The sequence below is a fragment of the Phasianus colchicus genome, chromosome 7 (assembly GCF_987193195.1).
Source record: "Phasianus colchicus chromosome 7, bPhaCol1.hap1.1, whole genome shotgun sequence".
In the NCBI taxonomy this organism is placed as follows: Eukaryota; Metazoa; Chordata; class Aves; order Galliformes; family Phasianidae; genus Phasianus; species Phasianus colchicus.
Window position 1 is genome coordinate 23025956 of NC_143442.1, and position 15411 is coordinate 23041366.

Below are 15411 nucleotides of genomic sequence, written 5' to 3' on the forward strand. Positions count from 1 at the left end.
ATGGGATCACAGAAACAGCTCTCAACTAACATCATCTTCCAGGTGCAAGTGATTTGAGGAGCATTAGAGAGATAAGAGCTATCCAATCCCTGAAAAGAGAGAAGATTGCCTTGGGCAAATGAAAGGAGGCTGAGGCCCTGATATCTAGGAGAAGGACATCAGGAGTCTTGTCCTCGCAGTAAATTGTTGTTATAATCAGATGGCATTAGAGGAGTTCTGGAAGGATAAAAAGGATTGTGAGAGGCTGTTGGGCACGGAGAGCACTGACGCAAGTTATATAAAACTGGTTTCTCAGATGACATTGCAAACATCTGTATTAGAGTCCTTGAGGCCAGAACTAGAAATGGCTTTCTGAGTTCTGACCTTGTTTATGTGCAATTATGCTGTTTCTGTGGATGTGTGCAGCAGGGATTATACAGAAGTGTATCTTCCAGCTGTGTAATGTACACAGACGGGGCAATTACTTATCTCTCAGTGACTTTATGACAACGCATGCTCCTTTTCCCTGAGGCAGTCAAGCTGCTGTGTCCTCCTGAGCTTATGTAGTGCAGCTCTGTTGCTTGTGCAGAATGTAGCTTTATCACTGGAGAAAGCCTTCATAATGTCCTACGCTGAGCAGGGGCTCATCGCTGTGTCTAGGATGTCAAATTCACCCTTCTCTTGCTCACAAAGGCCTATCAAGACATTTGAATGCTTGCCAATCAGAGAAAGAGAGGAGACATAAGGCAGCAGTCAACAAAGGGCCAAAAGAAATCTGAATCAGCACATGGTGGAGTTCAGGAAAAAGGATATATAACCCAATGAGGAGCAGTGAATGGTGGTGCATTTTTCTGTTATGGACCTCCAACATACATACAAGAGTGAAGGACTGAGATGAGCAAAGCTTTCTCCTATCTCAGGTGTTACTGTTACCTGGTCTTTCTTGACTTACTGATAAAAAGGTTCAGGAAACCTCTTGAGGTTAGAGTTATGGTACCAGCGTTCTCCACTTGGTCCATTTCCTACAAACCCACATGCACTATCAAGGAAATCCCAAGTAATTCTTTGCCATAGGAGGGCAGAAAGCATTGCTGGAAGGGAGTTGCCAGAAGTGGTTTTTCTGATTTAAAGGAGTATTAATTCCTATGCCTGGGAATGCAGTGGCTTTTATTCCTGCAGATGCTTCTCCTTATGTTTTACCATGTGACAAAGAATTACCTTGATACTACAAATCTGGTATTTTCTGTCCAAAACTCTGATACACAAAGCTCTCTAAGTACATAGTCATTTAAAACAGTGGTATATAGCAAAATCCACAGTCATTCATGTATCCTCAGGTGGCTGAATGGACTAGATTACAGCCCTTTCTGTTTCCATACTTAATATGGGGTGGTTGTGTTCTCCAAGAGCAATTCAACAAATGCACTGAATTAGGGCTGTGTGTTCACTCTAATGCAGTGGACAGCGATAGATCTCAGCCCTGGTGCCTACACAGGGGTAAGGGGTGGGATGTCCCCAGAACTGATGCCTGCTGCTGGGTTTCAGGAATCACAGCTCATAGCTACAGCACTGCATCTGGGAGAGATCTTCAAAACTTCAGAACTGTACAGAACAACTTGCTTAACTGGCATTATGTATTTCCTTATTTTATAAGCAGTTATCTTCATAAGCTGTGTAATGGTGATGCATAGAAAAAATATTGGTTCAGTGTATGTTAATGTCAATTCTCCCAGGTGTGCAGTAGGTACCCTTATGAATGTAAAGCATGATTTATATAACTTAAAATATCTTTAAATGTGCAGCTTTTTCTTACAAGAGAACTGCTGCTTCCTAGGAGGAAGTGAGTATTTGCTGGCTTGGTAGTGCTGTAATCTTTCGAATCACAGAATCCTTAGAGTTGGAAGGGACCTCTGGAGGCCGTCTAGTCCAACTGCCCTGCAATGAACAGGGACACCACAGCTAAATGAGGTTGCCAAGGGTCTGATCCAGCCTCATCTTGAAAGTCTGGCAGGGCATTAACCACAACACTAGGCAACCTGTGCTCACCACCCTCACTATAGAAGACCCCAGGTGAGGCCTCACCAGTGCAGAGTAGAGGGGCAGGATCACCTCCCTTGCCCTGCTAGTCACACATCTTTTGATGCAGCTCAGTATACATTTGGATTTCTGAGCTGTGAGGGCACGTTGCTGGCTCATGTCCAGCTTTCCATCCACTAGTAGCCTCAGGTCTTTTTCAGCAGAGCTGTGCTCAATCCTTTCATCCTTTCATCCTTTTTGGGAGAGTTTGAAGAATTTTCACTGTGTTATGTAAGGTTTTTAAAAATTAACACTCTTTAACAAAACCCTTACTGCTAAATAAATGCAACAAAGCAAGAAGTATGCGGTACATGGAGACTCAGGGATTTCACATTTCCCATAGAGACTGCAGTTGTGTACTCTCTACCTGACAGCCATTTAAAGTAGGGATAATTTTAAGATCTGCTACAGATCTATGTATCTGAACTGATACATAGATAAGAAGGTTGCTGAAGAAATCTTTGCAAAGAATGTTTCTAAAACTGACCCTAATATAGTCTCAGACTCCAGAAGACTGAATTCCAGGATAGGGAATCCACATTTACTCTATAAACTCACTCTTAGATGTTTAAAAACAAAACCAAAATGTGGGGAGGGAGCAAAAGGAACACTTCTATGCTGGATTTCCTTGATTTCTCATGCTGGCTTTCATTTTTGAGTATCAGTTGAAAATCTTTAGGCTCAGTTAGCTTAGTAACATGAACTTACTACTTAAGGATTGTTTCATAGTGATATGATGTAAGCCATGAAAGAGATGTTACCTTAAAAAAATAAATCTTCATCAGACTGAGTGTAAAATCACTTTCTGCTACAGTTTCTGTAGTTATGGAGAAGTCATTTGTCACCGCCAGCCTCATCATGTTCAGAAACAGCATGCTCCCCTTGGTTGCATACGTTCCTGCCTTTGTTCACAAACATGAAACATATATGTGGCCTTTGCAAAATGGAGACAGGTGTCAGCTGCCAAAGTTTCCCCGTAAGGTTCTGTTGGACACCATGTAGCCCTTCAGCTTGTCCTCATGCTCAGCATTGGTTTTTGTGTCCTAGGCAATCCTAGCGGGGAGCACTGTGGGAAGACTTGTTTGGAAGAACGAGATCATCAGTGGCTGGGTGTCAGCTTATCAAGGCAGCCCAGAGAAAACGGATCTTTTGTCGTATGTATTCACTGCTGCAGCTGCAAGTCTGCTTGTCAGAGTGCCTTCGTAATTCTCGTGCTTCTGTGTCAAACACCACATGTTTTTTATCCATAGGCTTGTGGACATAGGTGGAAAAATATCTTTTACATAAAAAATGAACACAAACTCCCATACGGTATTTGTTTTGCTGTCTCTTCTGATTTTCGAACTGAGCTGAGCAGAAGAATATGCCCATGTTATATAGGTAAGCATAATGCTTGAGTCCTTTCTAAGGAAGGATGAGATGCAAAATTCAGTGCAGAGCTGTGAAAAGTCTGTGTTGCTCTGGGCAGGATTTCTGCAGCCAAAGGCTTGAAGGCAGAGCGCTGATGTTATGAATGATGTAACTTTGCTAGCAGGATGTTTGCCACCTCTTAGAAAAACTGCATTCAAAAGGCAAAATACATATTTGCTGGTTGGGCTGGATAGCTGCATCCCAAAAATAGGCCAGTGGAGGACCTCCTCAGTTCAATTGCTCTGTCAATTGCTTGCTGTGCTCAGCATTACCTTTCAGGGAATCATCAGTAGCACCTGATTGATATTGTCATCTTCCCCTTAGCCTCTGGTTTCCCAGCACAGCCACACGTCCAGCTGCTGTGTGTTGCTGTTCCTAAACCGCCTCCTGCCAAGGCCACTGCTCATGATGTTGGGCAGTCCTTCTTCAGAGGACTGCAGGGACAGAATAAGAATTGAGACCTGCAACTTTGAAACAAGACCATCCTGCTTTCCTTTTCATCCAGGAGGGCAGTCCTATTCCTTGCCAGTGTAAGGGAGAGCTGACAATCTGGCCACAGAAGGAAGTCATGCTTTTCTCTTCTGTGGCTTTTAGGTGAACAAACCTAGGGATGAGAAAAAGGGATCCTGATGGGAGGCGGTTAGCAAGGAGGAGCAGGAAAACAGGGCTGGGAGATTTGGGTGTAAAACAACTGCTAAAGGTAATAGGTACCAATATTTCTAAGGTATCTGTAATAAGTCCTTCAAAGCTTAACGGAGCATCAGGGCAACTTCTGTCAAGACACATAAATAAGCCTATCAGTCAGATTGCCTGGATTATAGGCAGAGTGGAAAAGAGTTTTATCCATTGGTGTTTCTCAATTCATACTATTTCACTCTCATAGAATAATTTAAAGGGAAAACTGGAGTCTTTAAAGTCACAAGATTTCAGCAGCAGTTGTGATCAAGAGATACTTAGTGCTTTGGGTTTGTTACATCAGTGTATTGACATTAAGGGTCATATCAGAGAATCCACTATTTTTAGTTTTATTATGGAACTGAAGACTGATAATTCATTGTTTTGTTTTGTTTTAAGCTTGTCTCAGCTGCTCTTGAAGACCTGGTAATAAGTTCTGAAGCTGCATGCTTCTCATCCTCTTGTATGTTTCTTTTCTATATGCAGACCACGTGCGAAAGTTTGGAGAGAATCATGGGTCATGCCAGGCTGGAATGTCTAGCTTTTACATGGGGGTTTGTATTGAAGACACCAAACATCTCATATGTGTGTGTGTGTGTGTATATATACACATATGTGTATACATATAAAATATATAAATATTATATAACAATAATATAATTAATGTCAGTAACACTTGCATGATAATTCCCAAACTAACCAAGAATATTTTTACTTTAAAATCACTTTTAATCTGCAATTAAAAATTACTATTCATGGAAAAAGAACATGAATGTAACAAAGTATGGAGTTTTATGGTTCTCTTGCTATTAATTTTTTTCATGTAACATTAACGCTCATAAGCCTTATCTTCTTGCTTTGCAGAATAATATTCTGCATTATACAGTCAACATTTTAAGCGTCTGATTTTTCTTTAAAAAAAGTGAAAGTGAGACTATACAGTTTGGTGTTCATACTAAAATGTTCTCAGATCAATGTTTGTAACAATCATGTTTTTAAAAAAGGCTGAAAAATGTTATCTATAATCTGGTGGTAATTTCTTGGTGCTGAGCCATACACATCTCCAACTGCATTTCTCTGGGTTGACAGAAGATCTGAAGGAAAGTGCTTGACTTGTTTTGCTAATTTTTGTGAATGTTTAAGCCTGAATAACATAGCTATGTTTTATTTTTCTTCTAGGACTTAATTATAATGGGAGCCCCTGGATCGTATTATTGGACTGGTTCTGTTTTTGTATACAATACAACTGCAAATACAATCCATACTTACACAGATTCAAATAACCAAGTGAAATTTGGCAGCTATCTAGGTACTTCAAATCTTTCATACTTTATAAATATATTAATCAAATGCTTAGCTAAATAGTTGCTGTCTTGAAGTCACTGCACAGTGTTTCTCAGCGTTTGCTTTGTTAATCCCAGGAGTGACAGTTCTAAAGATGTGTTCTAATTTTGATCAATATTATTTAATTGTAAGGTATTATTTCTGGCATTTTTTCATGAAAGTTTTTTAAATGTTGAAGTCAATATAATATCTATCATTAAAAATGGAGAAAATGAATCAGTTTTGTGATTTTTTTTCTTCCCACGCACACTGTAATGCCACAGTAGGAATCTGGGCACTGTGATTATCATAGTTTCTTTTCATGATTTTTTGTTCTAAAGTTCATTACAATTATCAATGTTAGATTTCATAAAGCCATTAAATATATATAAATATACATATATATATATAAATGGTTAGAGGAGGCAAATTAAGGTTCATCTAATTAAGTTTAATTTTGGTTCAATAAGCATGAACTAGGTGTTGACCTTTAAATGAGAAACTGTATTTTTCACATCTCTTACCTTAAAATATGAAAATAAATGCTGGCTTTAAGAACATGAATTCCCAACAGCTGTCTTCAAAGATGAAAGATTTAAAGCCCATTCTTATCTGATCCAAGATGATTTTTCCATTTTCTCTGAAAGCTGTGAAAATCAACAAAAATTCAGTAAATGCAAGAGTAGCAAAATATGTTAACTGTCTTCCCTGTTTCAAATTAGCTATAATGCATTCTGGAAGGAATAACAATGACTGGTGTAGCTACAGCTTGTGGCATCGCAATTCTGTGGCTGGATGTCTGCGCCAAAATGTGGTCCTGCTTGTCGAGAGCTGTCTCCACACAGACAAATACGTTGTTATGTAGATTCAATTACAAAAGCTGATGCAATGTTTTCTTATTATGTAATCAAGCTTTTGGTCTGATTTAGTGCTATGTAGACATACACAGTAACCTCTGTGTGTGTGTATAAAAACATTCACACACAGACGTAAAGATGTGCACAGGCGTAAGTACCCCCACATTTAATTTCTCTGCAGTCCAGTTAGAACAATAGTTTGAGTGACAATCGAATGAAGTGCTTCCATGTTGCACTGTGTGCACAAGTGATAGTTTGCACTGCATTATGGACTCACTGAGCAACTGTAGAATATGCAGTAACAGAAGATGTTTGCCATTTATTTTACAGACTTTTAAAGTTTGGCAGATAATTGAATCTCTGGGAAGAAATGTGTTTCTGACACTCATTTCTACTTATTGGAGCTTAATGTTTGTATGGACCTTTTGCTTATATTTAAAAGTTTTCTGTTTTCATTGCTAACTTGCATGAGGTCTGAATCTCAGACTTGTAATAATTTGTTGACAGCTTTCAAGCGTCACCCTCCCATTTTTTAGTTTGTATAGCACTGACAGTAGTGAATAGTGCATTTCTGTTTTGCAGGGTACTCTGTTGGAGCTGGACATTTTCTGGCATCATCTAGCACAGAAGTAATTGGAGGGGCTCCCCAACAGGAGCAGACTGGTAAAGTAAGAGATTGCTTATATTGTTGGTTTGATCAATACTCCACCACTAGCCACCTATTTATTTCCCAGATTAGATTAACAGAATAAAGACAAGTGTCAGGTAATATGATTTCTCCTAGGGAGAAAAGTTAAAGAAAGAAGGAGGGAAGACAGTCTACATAATACTGCTGTGAACTGCAATGTTAAAGGTACAGATAGGAAATAGCAAGTAGCAGTACCTTGTGATACTGTGTGTTGCCTAGATGATTCTCTTGCACATGCTATAAAGAAAACAGAAGATAGTATATCAGATTACTGTTTGCTGAGCTTCACTTTTGTTTTCTTCTCGTTTTAGGCGTACATTTTTAGCATTGACAAGCAACTGAATATTCTGTTTGAACTAAGAGGTAAAAAGGTATGTCTTTTATGCTACTTTTCTGCACCTTACAACTTCTACCATAAAAAACTGAAGTGACAGGATTTCTTGTTTGCACACAGCTTGGTTCTTACTTTGGGGCTGCGGTTTGTGCTGTGGATCTGAATTCAGATGGCCTCTCAGACCTGCTAGTTGGTGCTCCCATGGAAAGTACCATCAGAGAAGAAGGAAGAGTTTATGTCTATATCAATTCAGGTTCTGTAAGTATTTTTTCTTCAAAATACGTAGTACCACAGTTGTTCTCGTAAAACAAGCTAAAAGATTGCTTCTCCTGTATCATACAGGATATAGGAAAAACAACTGTAGAAGCATGGTGATGATCTCAGCAGGACTCTGTAACACACCCACAGAGGCTAGCTATGTAGACTTTAATGCACACAGTTTTCTCAGAGCAGTAAGCTCCTGTACTCTGATACAAGCCTTCTGCTGTTTACAGGTGTTTGCTATGGGAATTTGCTGTTTTCACTTTTAAAGAACAGCTGTATTATTTCTTCTCATTCTTATGGTAAATATTTTTAGATATCTTTGATAATGCTGGCTTCTGCAGTAAGGAGTTGAGTAAATTTTACAATGCTCCAAGCAGTTTTATTATTCTGAGGAGTTTCCCCTGGAAGAGCCTCTGTTAATGTGCCTTTGATGATGTTTTCCTTCAGGAGGCAAAGATGATAGAACTGGACATAGAGCTCAGTGGGAGTGACTCATATGCAGCCAGATTTGGGGAGTCCATAGCCAATCTAGGAGACATTGATAATGATGGTTTTGAAGGTAAGTATGAAAATCATTTAAAAAAAAAAAAAAAAACACTTTGGTTTTAATTCTCACTGAGCAGTGGCCTGTCACCATAAATGGGAGCATTATGAAAGGTTGAGAAGATTTTGTCCCTTTGTTCTCTGTTCTTGGTCCTCTCCTGTAACCTGCAAGACTTAAAACAGTAATTTGCTTCTTACCAGGCCTTCTTTTCCCTAAAGCAGTCCTTTTCCTCCTTTACCTACTGTTCCTATAACTCTTGCTAGATTCCAGTTCTTCTGTTTTGCGTGATATTCATAAATTTACACAGAAGTTTCAAGTTTTGCCCTAGAATATTTGCAAACTGCAAAGCAAAACAATAGTCAAGCATAGGGCTGGGGAACAGAGAAGTAAAATCAATTTAATAGCAGTATAACAAAGCAGATATATGACACTGAATATAATATAAAATGGGCATCATAAAACTGCAGGGAGACTTGAAGCAAGTAGATTAGCTTTTGAAGGAAGCTAAACATTGGAAAGAGTAAGTGGAGACGATATTGAGAGTGACAATAGGAAAATAAATTTTCTTGTAAGAAAAACAGCTGGAAGCAAAATATAAAGAGGAATTGGGTGCTAGAAACCATTTGTCTATAGTAAGTAACAGAAAAGCACAGCAGAGCCAACATCTTCAGTGATGTAAGCTTTTTGTATCAGCCCCGTGAAGATAATGGCATGCACGTTGGTGTAGAATCTGACCCCCCCGCAAGAACATATGTTTAGCTTTAATTAGACAGCACAACTTGGCTGTCCTATTTTCATCTCACAAGTGGAGAGACGTATTTTGTGTGTTTTAGTCAGCCAAGTATGGATTCAGTCAATGTGGATTCAATCAGAGAGCTGTTCAGCTAAACCCAGGCATCAGATTTTTGCTTTTCTTCTGATTTTGGTTTGGTGGTCCATATATTACTTCTGATTTACAGATAGTTCTGTTTCTTTGTGAATGAAATGTCATCATTATTGATTTGCATGGGTGAATTTTAAGATGTTGTAATTAATTCCCCCATTGCTTTTTGGTGAATGTCCTCTGGCTATTTGAACCCTGGAGCTTTTTGTTGATGTTTTGGTAGGGACTATTAAGGGTTGGTTGGTTGGTTTGTGTATTTTTATGTTGACGAACCATTTAAGGATTAAATCAAGTATGTTTAAAATATAATCCTTTGTACAGATAACGGACTGCCTTCATTTCCATGTTAAATGCCCATTCATTCCTCTTATCAGCTGTTAAGGACATATCACAGTAAAATACATTGTTCATTTTAGTTAATGTAATAAAACTACTACTTGTGCTTCAGTCATTTAGTCCATTTGGGAATAGCAGAGTGCAGGAAAATCATAATAGTTTCAAGAACACAGGCAGTTGTTTTTTCAAGACCACATTTTAGCCACTCTCCACAATAACCTCTGAAGGGTCAAATTCAGGATTGATAAGAACAGACTTTGCATTGCACAAAATTAATGGCAGCTTAGCCCTTATTTTCCAGAAAGGCAGTAGTACTTCAGGCAGGGTCACGTTACTGAGCTTGTCTGTATTGTTTCCAATTCCCTTTATCTTTAGCACTTGCTTTTGAATTCAGTCAAATAAATGTGCTCTGATACGGCGTGCATTCTGGTTTGGATTTCATTAACTGCATTTTGTTCACGCTTCTTAATCAACTGTTTATTGTTATAATTGTTTTTTTTCCACAGACGTAGCAATTGGGGCTCCACAAGAAGATGATCTAAAAGGAGCTATTTATATATACAACGGCAGGGAAGATGGAATAACTCCATCATTTTCACAGGTATGATTTTTTCAATGAAAAATCAATCAATCCAGGAAAAAAAACGTTAAGTTTAGATTCAAGAGGTTTTTCTCTTAATTTAACATTCAGTACTTTAAAAGACTCCAGAAATTTTTACACAGACTGTGATTATCATAATATAACCTTTACAAAAAAATAAAAATGTTTTAGAGGCCTCAGGTTTGTGGATATAGCATTTACAGTAGTGGAAGAATATTACTTTTAGAGGTACACTTCCACAGGTAGATGCATGACTGCTTCAGCAGCAGGGTGGTTGTGCTATCTACTTGATTGGATATTGTAACACTAAAGTTACTTTCCAGAAATAATTTTCTCTTCTTTTTCCTCATTAGAGAATACAAGGACAGCAAGTCAGTACTACTTTGAGCATGTTTGGACAGTCAATAGCAAGCGGTATTGATGCAGATAACAATGGTTATCAAGGTGATTTAAACAATTGTGATTATTTTTCATTTTAAAAGAGTGCAAGTTCATAGGGAACAACTTCACTGCTACTTGTTACTCTTAACAGAAGAAAATCTGTTATTAAGATGACATGATCTAGCATTTTGGAAAGAAAAGAAGTAAAGCTGAAGACACGCATTTTTTATGGTCATCTAACTGTTATTGATGATGTAGAAGAAAAATATAACAGCAAGATCATAGTACCCAAGAGAAAGAAAAATATAATTTTTACTTTTTACTGTAATCATTTCATTAGCTAGTGTCACAGTGAGCTAGTTCAGGTACAGGAAGCACATCTGTTGGCCAGTCTAGTGTGCTATCCTGAAAATCTCTCTGGTCTTCACATAGTCTGGATCTTGCTAGGAGTCAGTGAGCTCAGCAACACTAAGTCTGTGTGCATGGCGTGTATTAACCTGACTCAGGACTCGTGGCTTTGGATGAGTATTGTTATGGACACAGAAGTGCTAATTTTGTGTAAAAACTCTTTGCTTTATATATATAGTTATAATGCTCTGCCACTGTACAGATAGACATTATGTCAGGTCTTAAAGCATAAAGTTCCCATGAAGTGTATGTTGTAGGCTCTGCTTATGTAAGCAGCTGCATGTTTTTCCTTATTACATTAGTAGTTTTCTGTTAAATTGGAATAAATTATATTTTTTCTAGCTCTACCAAATTCTATCTATAATTTTAGACATGATACATATAATTAAATTGTTTTGTATATGTGTGTGCATAGCATAGCAAAATCACAGTTTTGGGTTTAAAAGAAGGTACATGACTCCTGTTTAGCTGAATTTATTTCTGTGTCAGCTGCTTAAACTTGGAATAGAAATCAGATCTTCCCATTACAAATATCTGCAAGTCCAGCAAATGGCCAGGGGACAAGTATTTGAGCAATCATCTTCTGTACAGAGAAGCATGCCATATGCATATCTTTTAACAAATAAAGGACAAGTCATTTTTAAATGCTGCCAAAAGATGAGTATGTTACATAACATTTGTACCTGAGAAGTAATTCCCGTTGACAATTTAAGCTTGTTGATCAATTTTTTTCATACAGATATAGCAGTTGGTGCATTTCTGTCTGATTCTGCTGTGGTGCTGAGGTGAGGTTACTACCTTTTAGTGCTTTTAAAGACCATGCAGTGTAACTGTACTTTGTAAAATGAAATTTAAAAAAAAAATTACCTGCAGATTGTAACCTCACGATGTTTTTCTTGGTGTCCTCAATTTCAGTCATTTGGCTCCAGAATGCTATACACCTGAATCACTTAAATAAATTCTTTGATGAGAAAGAAAAAACTCTTCCAAAATTTCTTAAGGCAACAAAGACTTAGATACTTTAAAATGCAGATAACATAAAAATCATAATACTAAAATAGAAAAATAACTGTTAGAGATTCCATTAGATTCTGCAGAGATAGTGTAAGTTATTTCTGAAGCATTTTGTGAATACTGACTTCTGCATTCTTAGAACAAAACCAGTGATAATTGTTGAAGCTTCCTTAAAACACCTGAAGTCAATAAATCGAACTAATTTGAACTGCATGGAAAATGACCAGCCTGCCATCTGTATGAATCTAGAGATATGCTTTACCTACACAGGACGAGAGGTACCTGGGTATATTGGTAAGCTATTTCCCATTTATGTATTCATTTGAAATGGACACATTTGCAAAGTAATGCTATTGGTATTTAATGAGTAATGGTGTTCACTGATCTGAGTTCAGGATGAAATGAAAAACTATAAAAAATGGATACTTTTTTTAGCTTCTCTAATGCCCAACCATTACTTTTGTAAAAAAAATAAAAAATAAAAATTGAGTAATGGCACATCCTTACTAGGACAATTTGAGCTATGTGTCTTGTAACAGGTAGTGATATCAAAAAGGTGAGAAGGCATCATGGTGAGGATCAAGGTGGAACTCCAAGTTGTCTACTGCATCTACAGTGTAACCTAAGAACATAGTGATAAGTGGTAACTAATTGTTAGCTACCTCACTAGTTTGTGGCAACACTAAGCCTTTCCTCTGGGGTTGCCTATAACCATTTCACAATATTTTCAGAGATTTTGCAGCAGTACTGAAAATGGTACCACGGATACACTATTTCTAGTAGCTAAATTAGCTTATATAATAGCAGTGTGATTAAATTCCAGCCGGTAACTTTGAACTGCATTGTAGTGATTTTGTTTCAGGTTGTCATTTCAATACATCATTTTAATATGTTTGTGAGTGAGATAGTAGGCCACAATGATTTACAAAAAATAGAGTATTCTGTGAACACCTTACTTACATGCTTATATATGCTCTAAGATACAGTCACATAATCATAGAGTCATAGAATGGCTTGGGTTGAAAGGAACCTTAATGATCACCTAGTTCTTATCCTCTGTCATGGCAGGGCTACCCCCAAGCAGTTCAGCTACCCAGGGCCCCATCCAACCTGCCCTTGAATGCCTTCAGGGATGGGGCACCACAGCTTCTCTGGGCAGCTGTGCCAGCACTTCCCCACCATCTGAGTAAAGGATTTTCTCCTAACACCTAACCTACATCTCCCCTCTTTCAGTTTAGAGCCTTATCCTACCCCTGTCAGACCGTGTAAGAAGTTGATCTCCCTCATTGTATATGAAGTCAAATTACTTAAAACTTCTGTATGAGAATATATGTTATCCTTTAGAAAAACATTCCAGAAAATACATGTAATGGTAAAATTTAAGTTCCAAGTTCCTATCTTTTAAAATTCATATTTATTGTATATGACGGGCAGTCAAATTGGACTACTCTTGCTGCTTTTGAATGTAAGACTTACCAACTTAGAATGTTTAAGTGGAGCATTTTATGAAGGATATTATGGAACGTATTTAAGGGAGTGAGTAAAAAATGTGATTTTATCATAAATTCATGGAAATAATGAATTTATTACATTAAAGTTTTTATAACTTTTATGTTCTTTTTTTTTTATTTTGCAGAAATGTTTTATAATCTGAGTGTTGATGTGAAGAGAAAAGTGGATACACAAGCAAGATTTTATTTTTCTGCCAATGGAACATCTGACACAACCTCTGGAAGAATCAAGATTTACAAAAAAAAAATTGTCTGCAAAGGTCATCCAGCATTTATGAGGGTAATGTAATTTTCAGTATGTATTGCTCTGTAAATTCATTGTTTTCTTTTGAAAACACACCTGCTGAAAAATAACTTGTTTTGTTTGCAGTGGCATCACATAATTTCTGAAGTAAAATATTTGTGTTCATAACTTTCACAATTGTGATACCTTTTAGTTCTGTGCTTATTCAGCTTTCTATAAGCATGTTGGGGTCTGCTATCTCATCTGTCAGAGAAAACATGCATAATAATCATCATCACATTAACGAAGTAGAACATGAGCATTTTCGACTTTTTTTTTTCACCCTTCTATGGATGATGGATTTAGGGATTTAGTTTGTAGCAACTAAGTGGGTATGGTGTGACATACGGTTTTCCATGGGAGTAGGAAGAGCATTCGTGGGAATTTCATGAATGACTTCAGAGCTGAATGATGTGAAAACCACGCACTGTGCCTACAGACTGATCAGTATCTCCCTACTCCTCTGCTCACAAAAGTGAATCCTGTACAAATCTATGTTCTCCTGGGAATCTCAGTGTCTATCTTGGACCGGGTTAGTGTCATGAATGTGGTTTCCATTCTCTGTCTATAAAGTTGTAGAGACAACTTTGCTGTGGAAAGAAACTACTGGTAGAATTGCTTCAGAGGAGAAGCCACAGACAGCAGTGCTGCCACAGTAGTGGGCATTTGGCAGGAGGTTCTGGCTTAGAAATGAATTGGTACAAATATAGTCAGTAAGACTCTAACACCAATAATAGCTTCTAAGTCCCTTAGAGAAAAGAAATGCAGTACTCATGCTTGGTATATCCCTCTGAATGATGAATGAAGGACCCATCTTAAAAGTAAGAGCTGCAGTCCAAACAAAGACGACATTTTTAAGGCCATTCCCTGAACAAGAAAAAAATACAGTGATTCAATCAATCAAACATCTTAGAAGCTAGCCCTCTCCAGCAAAAATTCGGAGAGCAATCAAGAAGTATTTGAAGTCCTAAGATACAATCAAACAATAAAATCTACTGGATAAAGAGGAATCACAATTTACTAAACAGAGGAAAAATTAAAAATTATCTCCTGTAAGGCATTACCTAAAAAGGAAAATAATTCTTTATAGAAATATTAAGAACAGGGTATATTTAGATGTAAGGAGAAAAACGGTAATAAAGTAATGACCTAGCTTGCCTGGCCTTTTGTTTAAAATCCTTGAGGTAGCAATTTCATGACCTTTTAGAACAAACATCTGTTAGGATGACTGATGCAGTTGATCCTATGCAGAGGCTGGGAAATTGACGTAATCTTCTACAGCTATGAAAACCCTACATGTATTTTTGACTCTCTCTCTTTTATTCCTGTTTTGTTTATGACATCATTAGACACTAATTCTTCACGATAAAGCTTTGGGTAGAATGGAAAGCTTGTGTTACCTCCTGGAACATTGCCTAGATGCATCTCAATTGGTAGTTGCACCTAAATGAATGTTTCTTAAAGGAGCAATGGCAAATTGCCCACTTTCTTAGAAGGGTTGTATACAGATTGCTGTACCAGCATGTATTTGTGTAGGAAGAAAGATACGATTTGGCTTTTCAGCTCCCATAATCTATCATTAACATCTTTTCCTCCACACAGCTCAATTTTTTTCCCAATTTTTAATTAATAGCATTAAAGCATCTCCATCCACCCACTGAGGTTTCTGTATGAAAACTTGTGTGATGCTCCTAAAATTAAGTGTAAATGTCTGTCAAGCACAGTTCTTACAAGAGACTATGTGCATGTTATGTATTTTAAGTAAAGAGTAATTAATAGCCAATTAGTATACTGAAAATAATATAAAGCAGATGCAGAGAAGACCCTGTGGAAAATTATGAATT

General features: G+C 37.5%; 1 protein-coding gene across 1 annotated transcript in view; it reads left to right on the top strand.

Annotated features, from left to right (window-relative positions):
* ITGA4 (integrin subunit alpha 4) overlaps positions 1 to 15411 on the top strand; it is a 32352-nt gene that overhangs the window by 3796 nt on the left and 13145 nt on the right. The window contains exons 3-15 of the mRNA XM_031601347.2: positions 3103 to 3209; positions 3306 to 3435; positions 4627 to 4694; positions 5320 to 5449; positions 6903 to 6988; positions 7320 to 7379; positions 7463 to 7600; positions 8054 to 8165; positions 9876 to 9970; positions 10324 to 10414; positions 11499 to 11544; positions 11913 to 12067; positions 13410 to 13564. Of these exons, the coding sequence (XP_031457207.1) occupies positions 3103 to 3209; positions 3306 to 3435; positions 4627 to 4694; positions 5320 to 5449; positions 6903 to 6988; positions 7320 to 7379; positions 7463 to 7600; positions 8054 to 8165; positions 9876 to 9970; positions 10324 to 10414; positions 11499 to 11544; positions 11913 to 12067; positions 13410 to 13564 (1373 nt within the window). The remainder of the gene's footprint in view (positions 1 to 3102; positions 3210 to 3305; positions 3436 to 4626; positions 4695 to 5319; positions 5450 to 6902; positions 6989 to 7319; positions 7380 to 7462; positions 7601 to 8053; positions 8166 to 9875; positions 9971 to 10323; positions 10415 to 11498; positions 11545 to 11912; positions 12068 to 13409; positions 13565 to 15411) is intronic.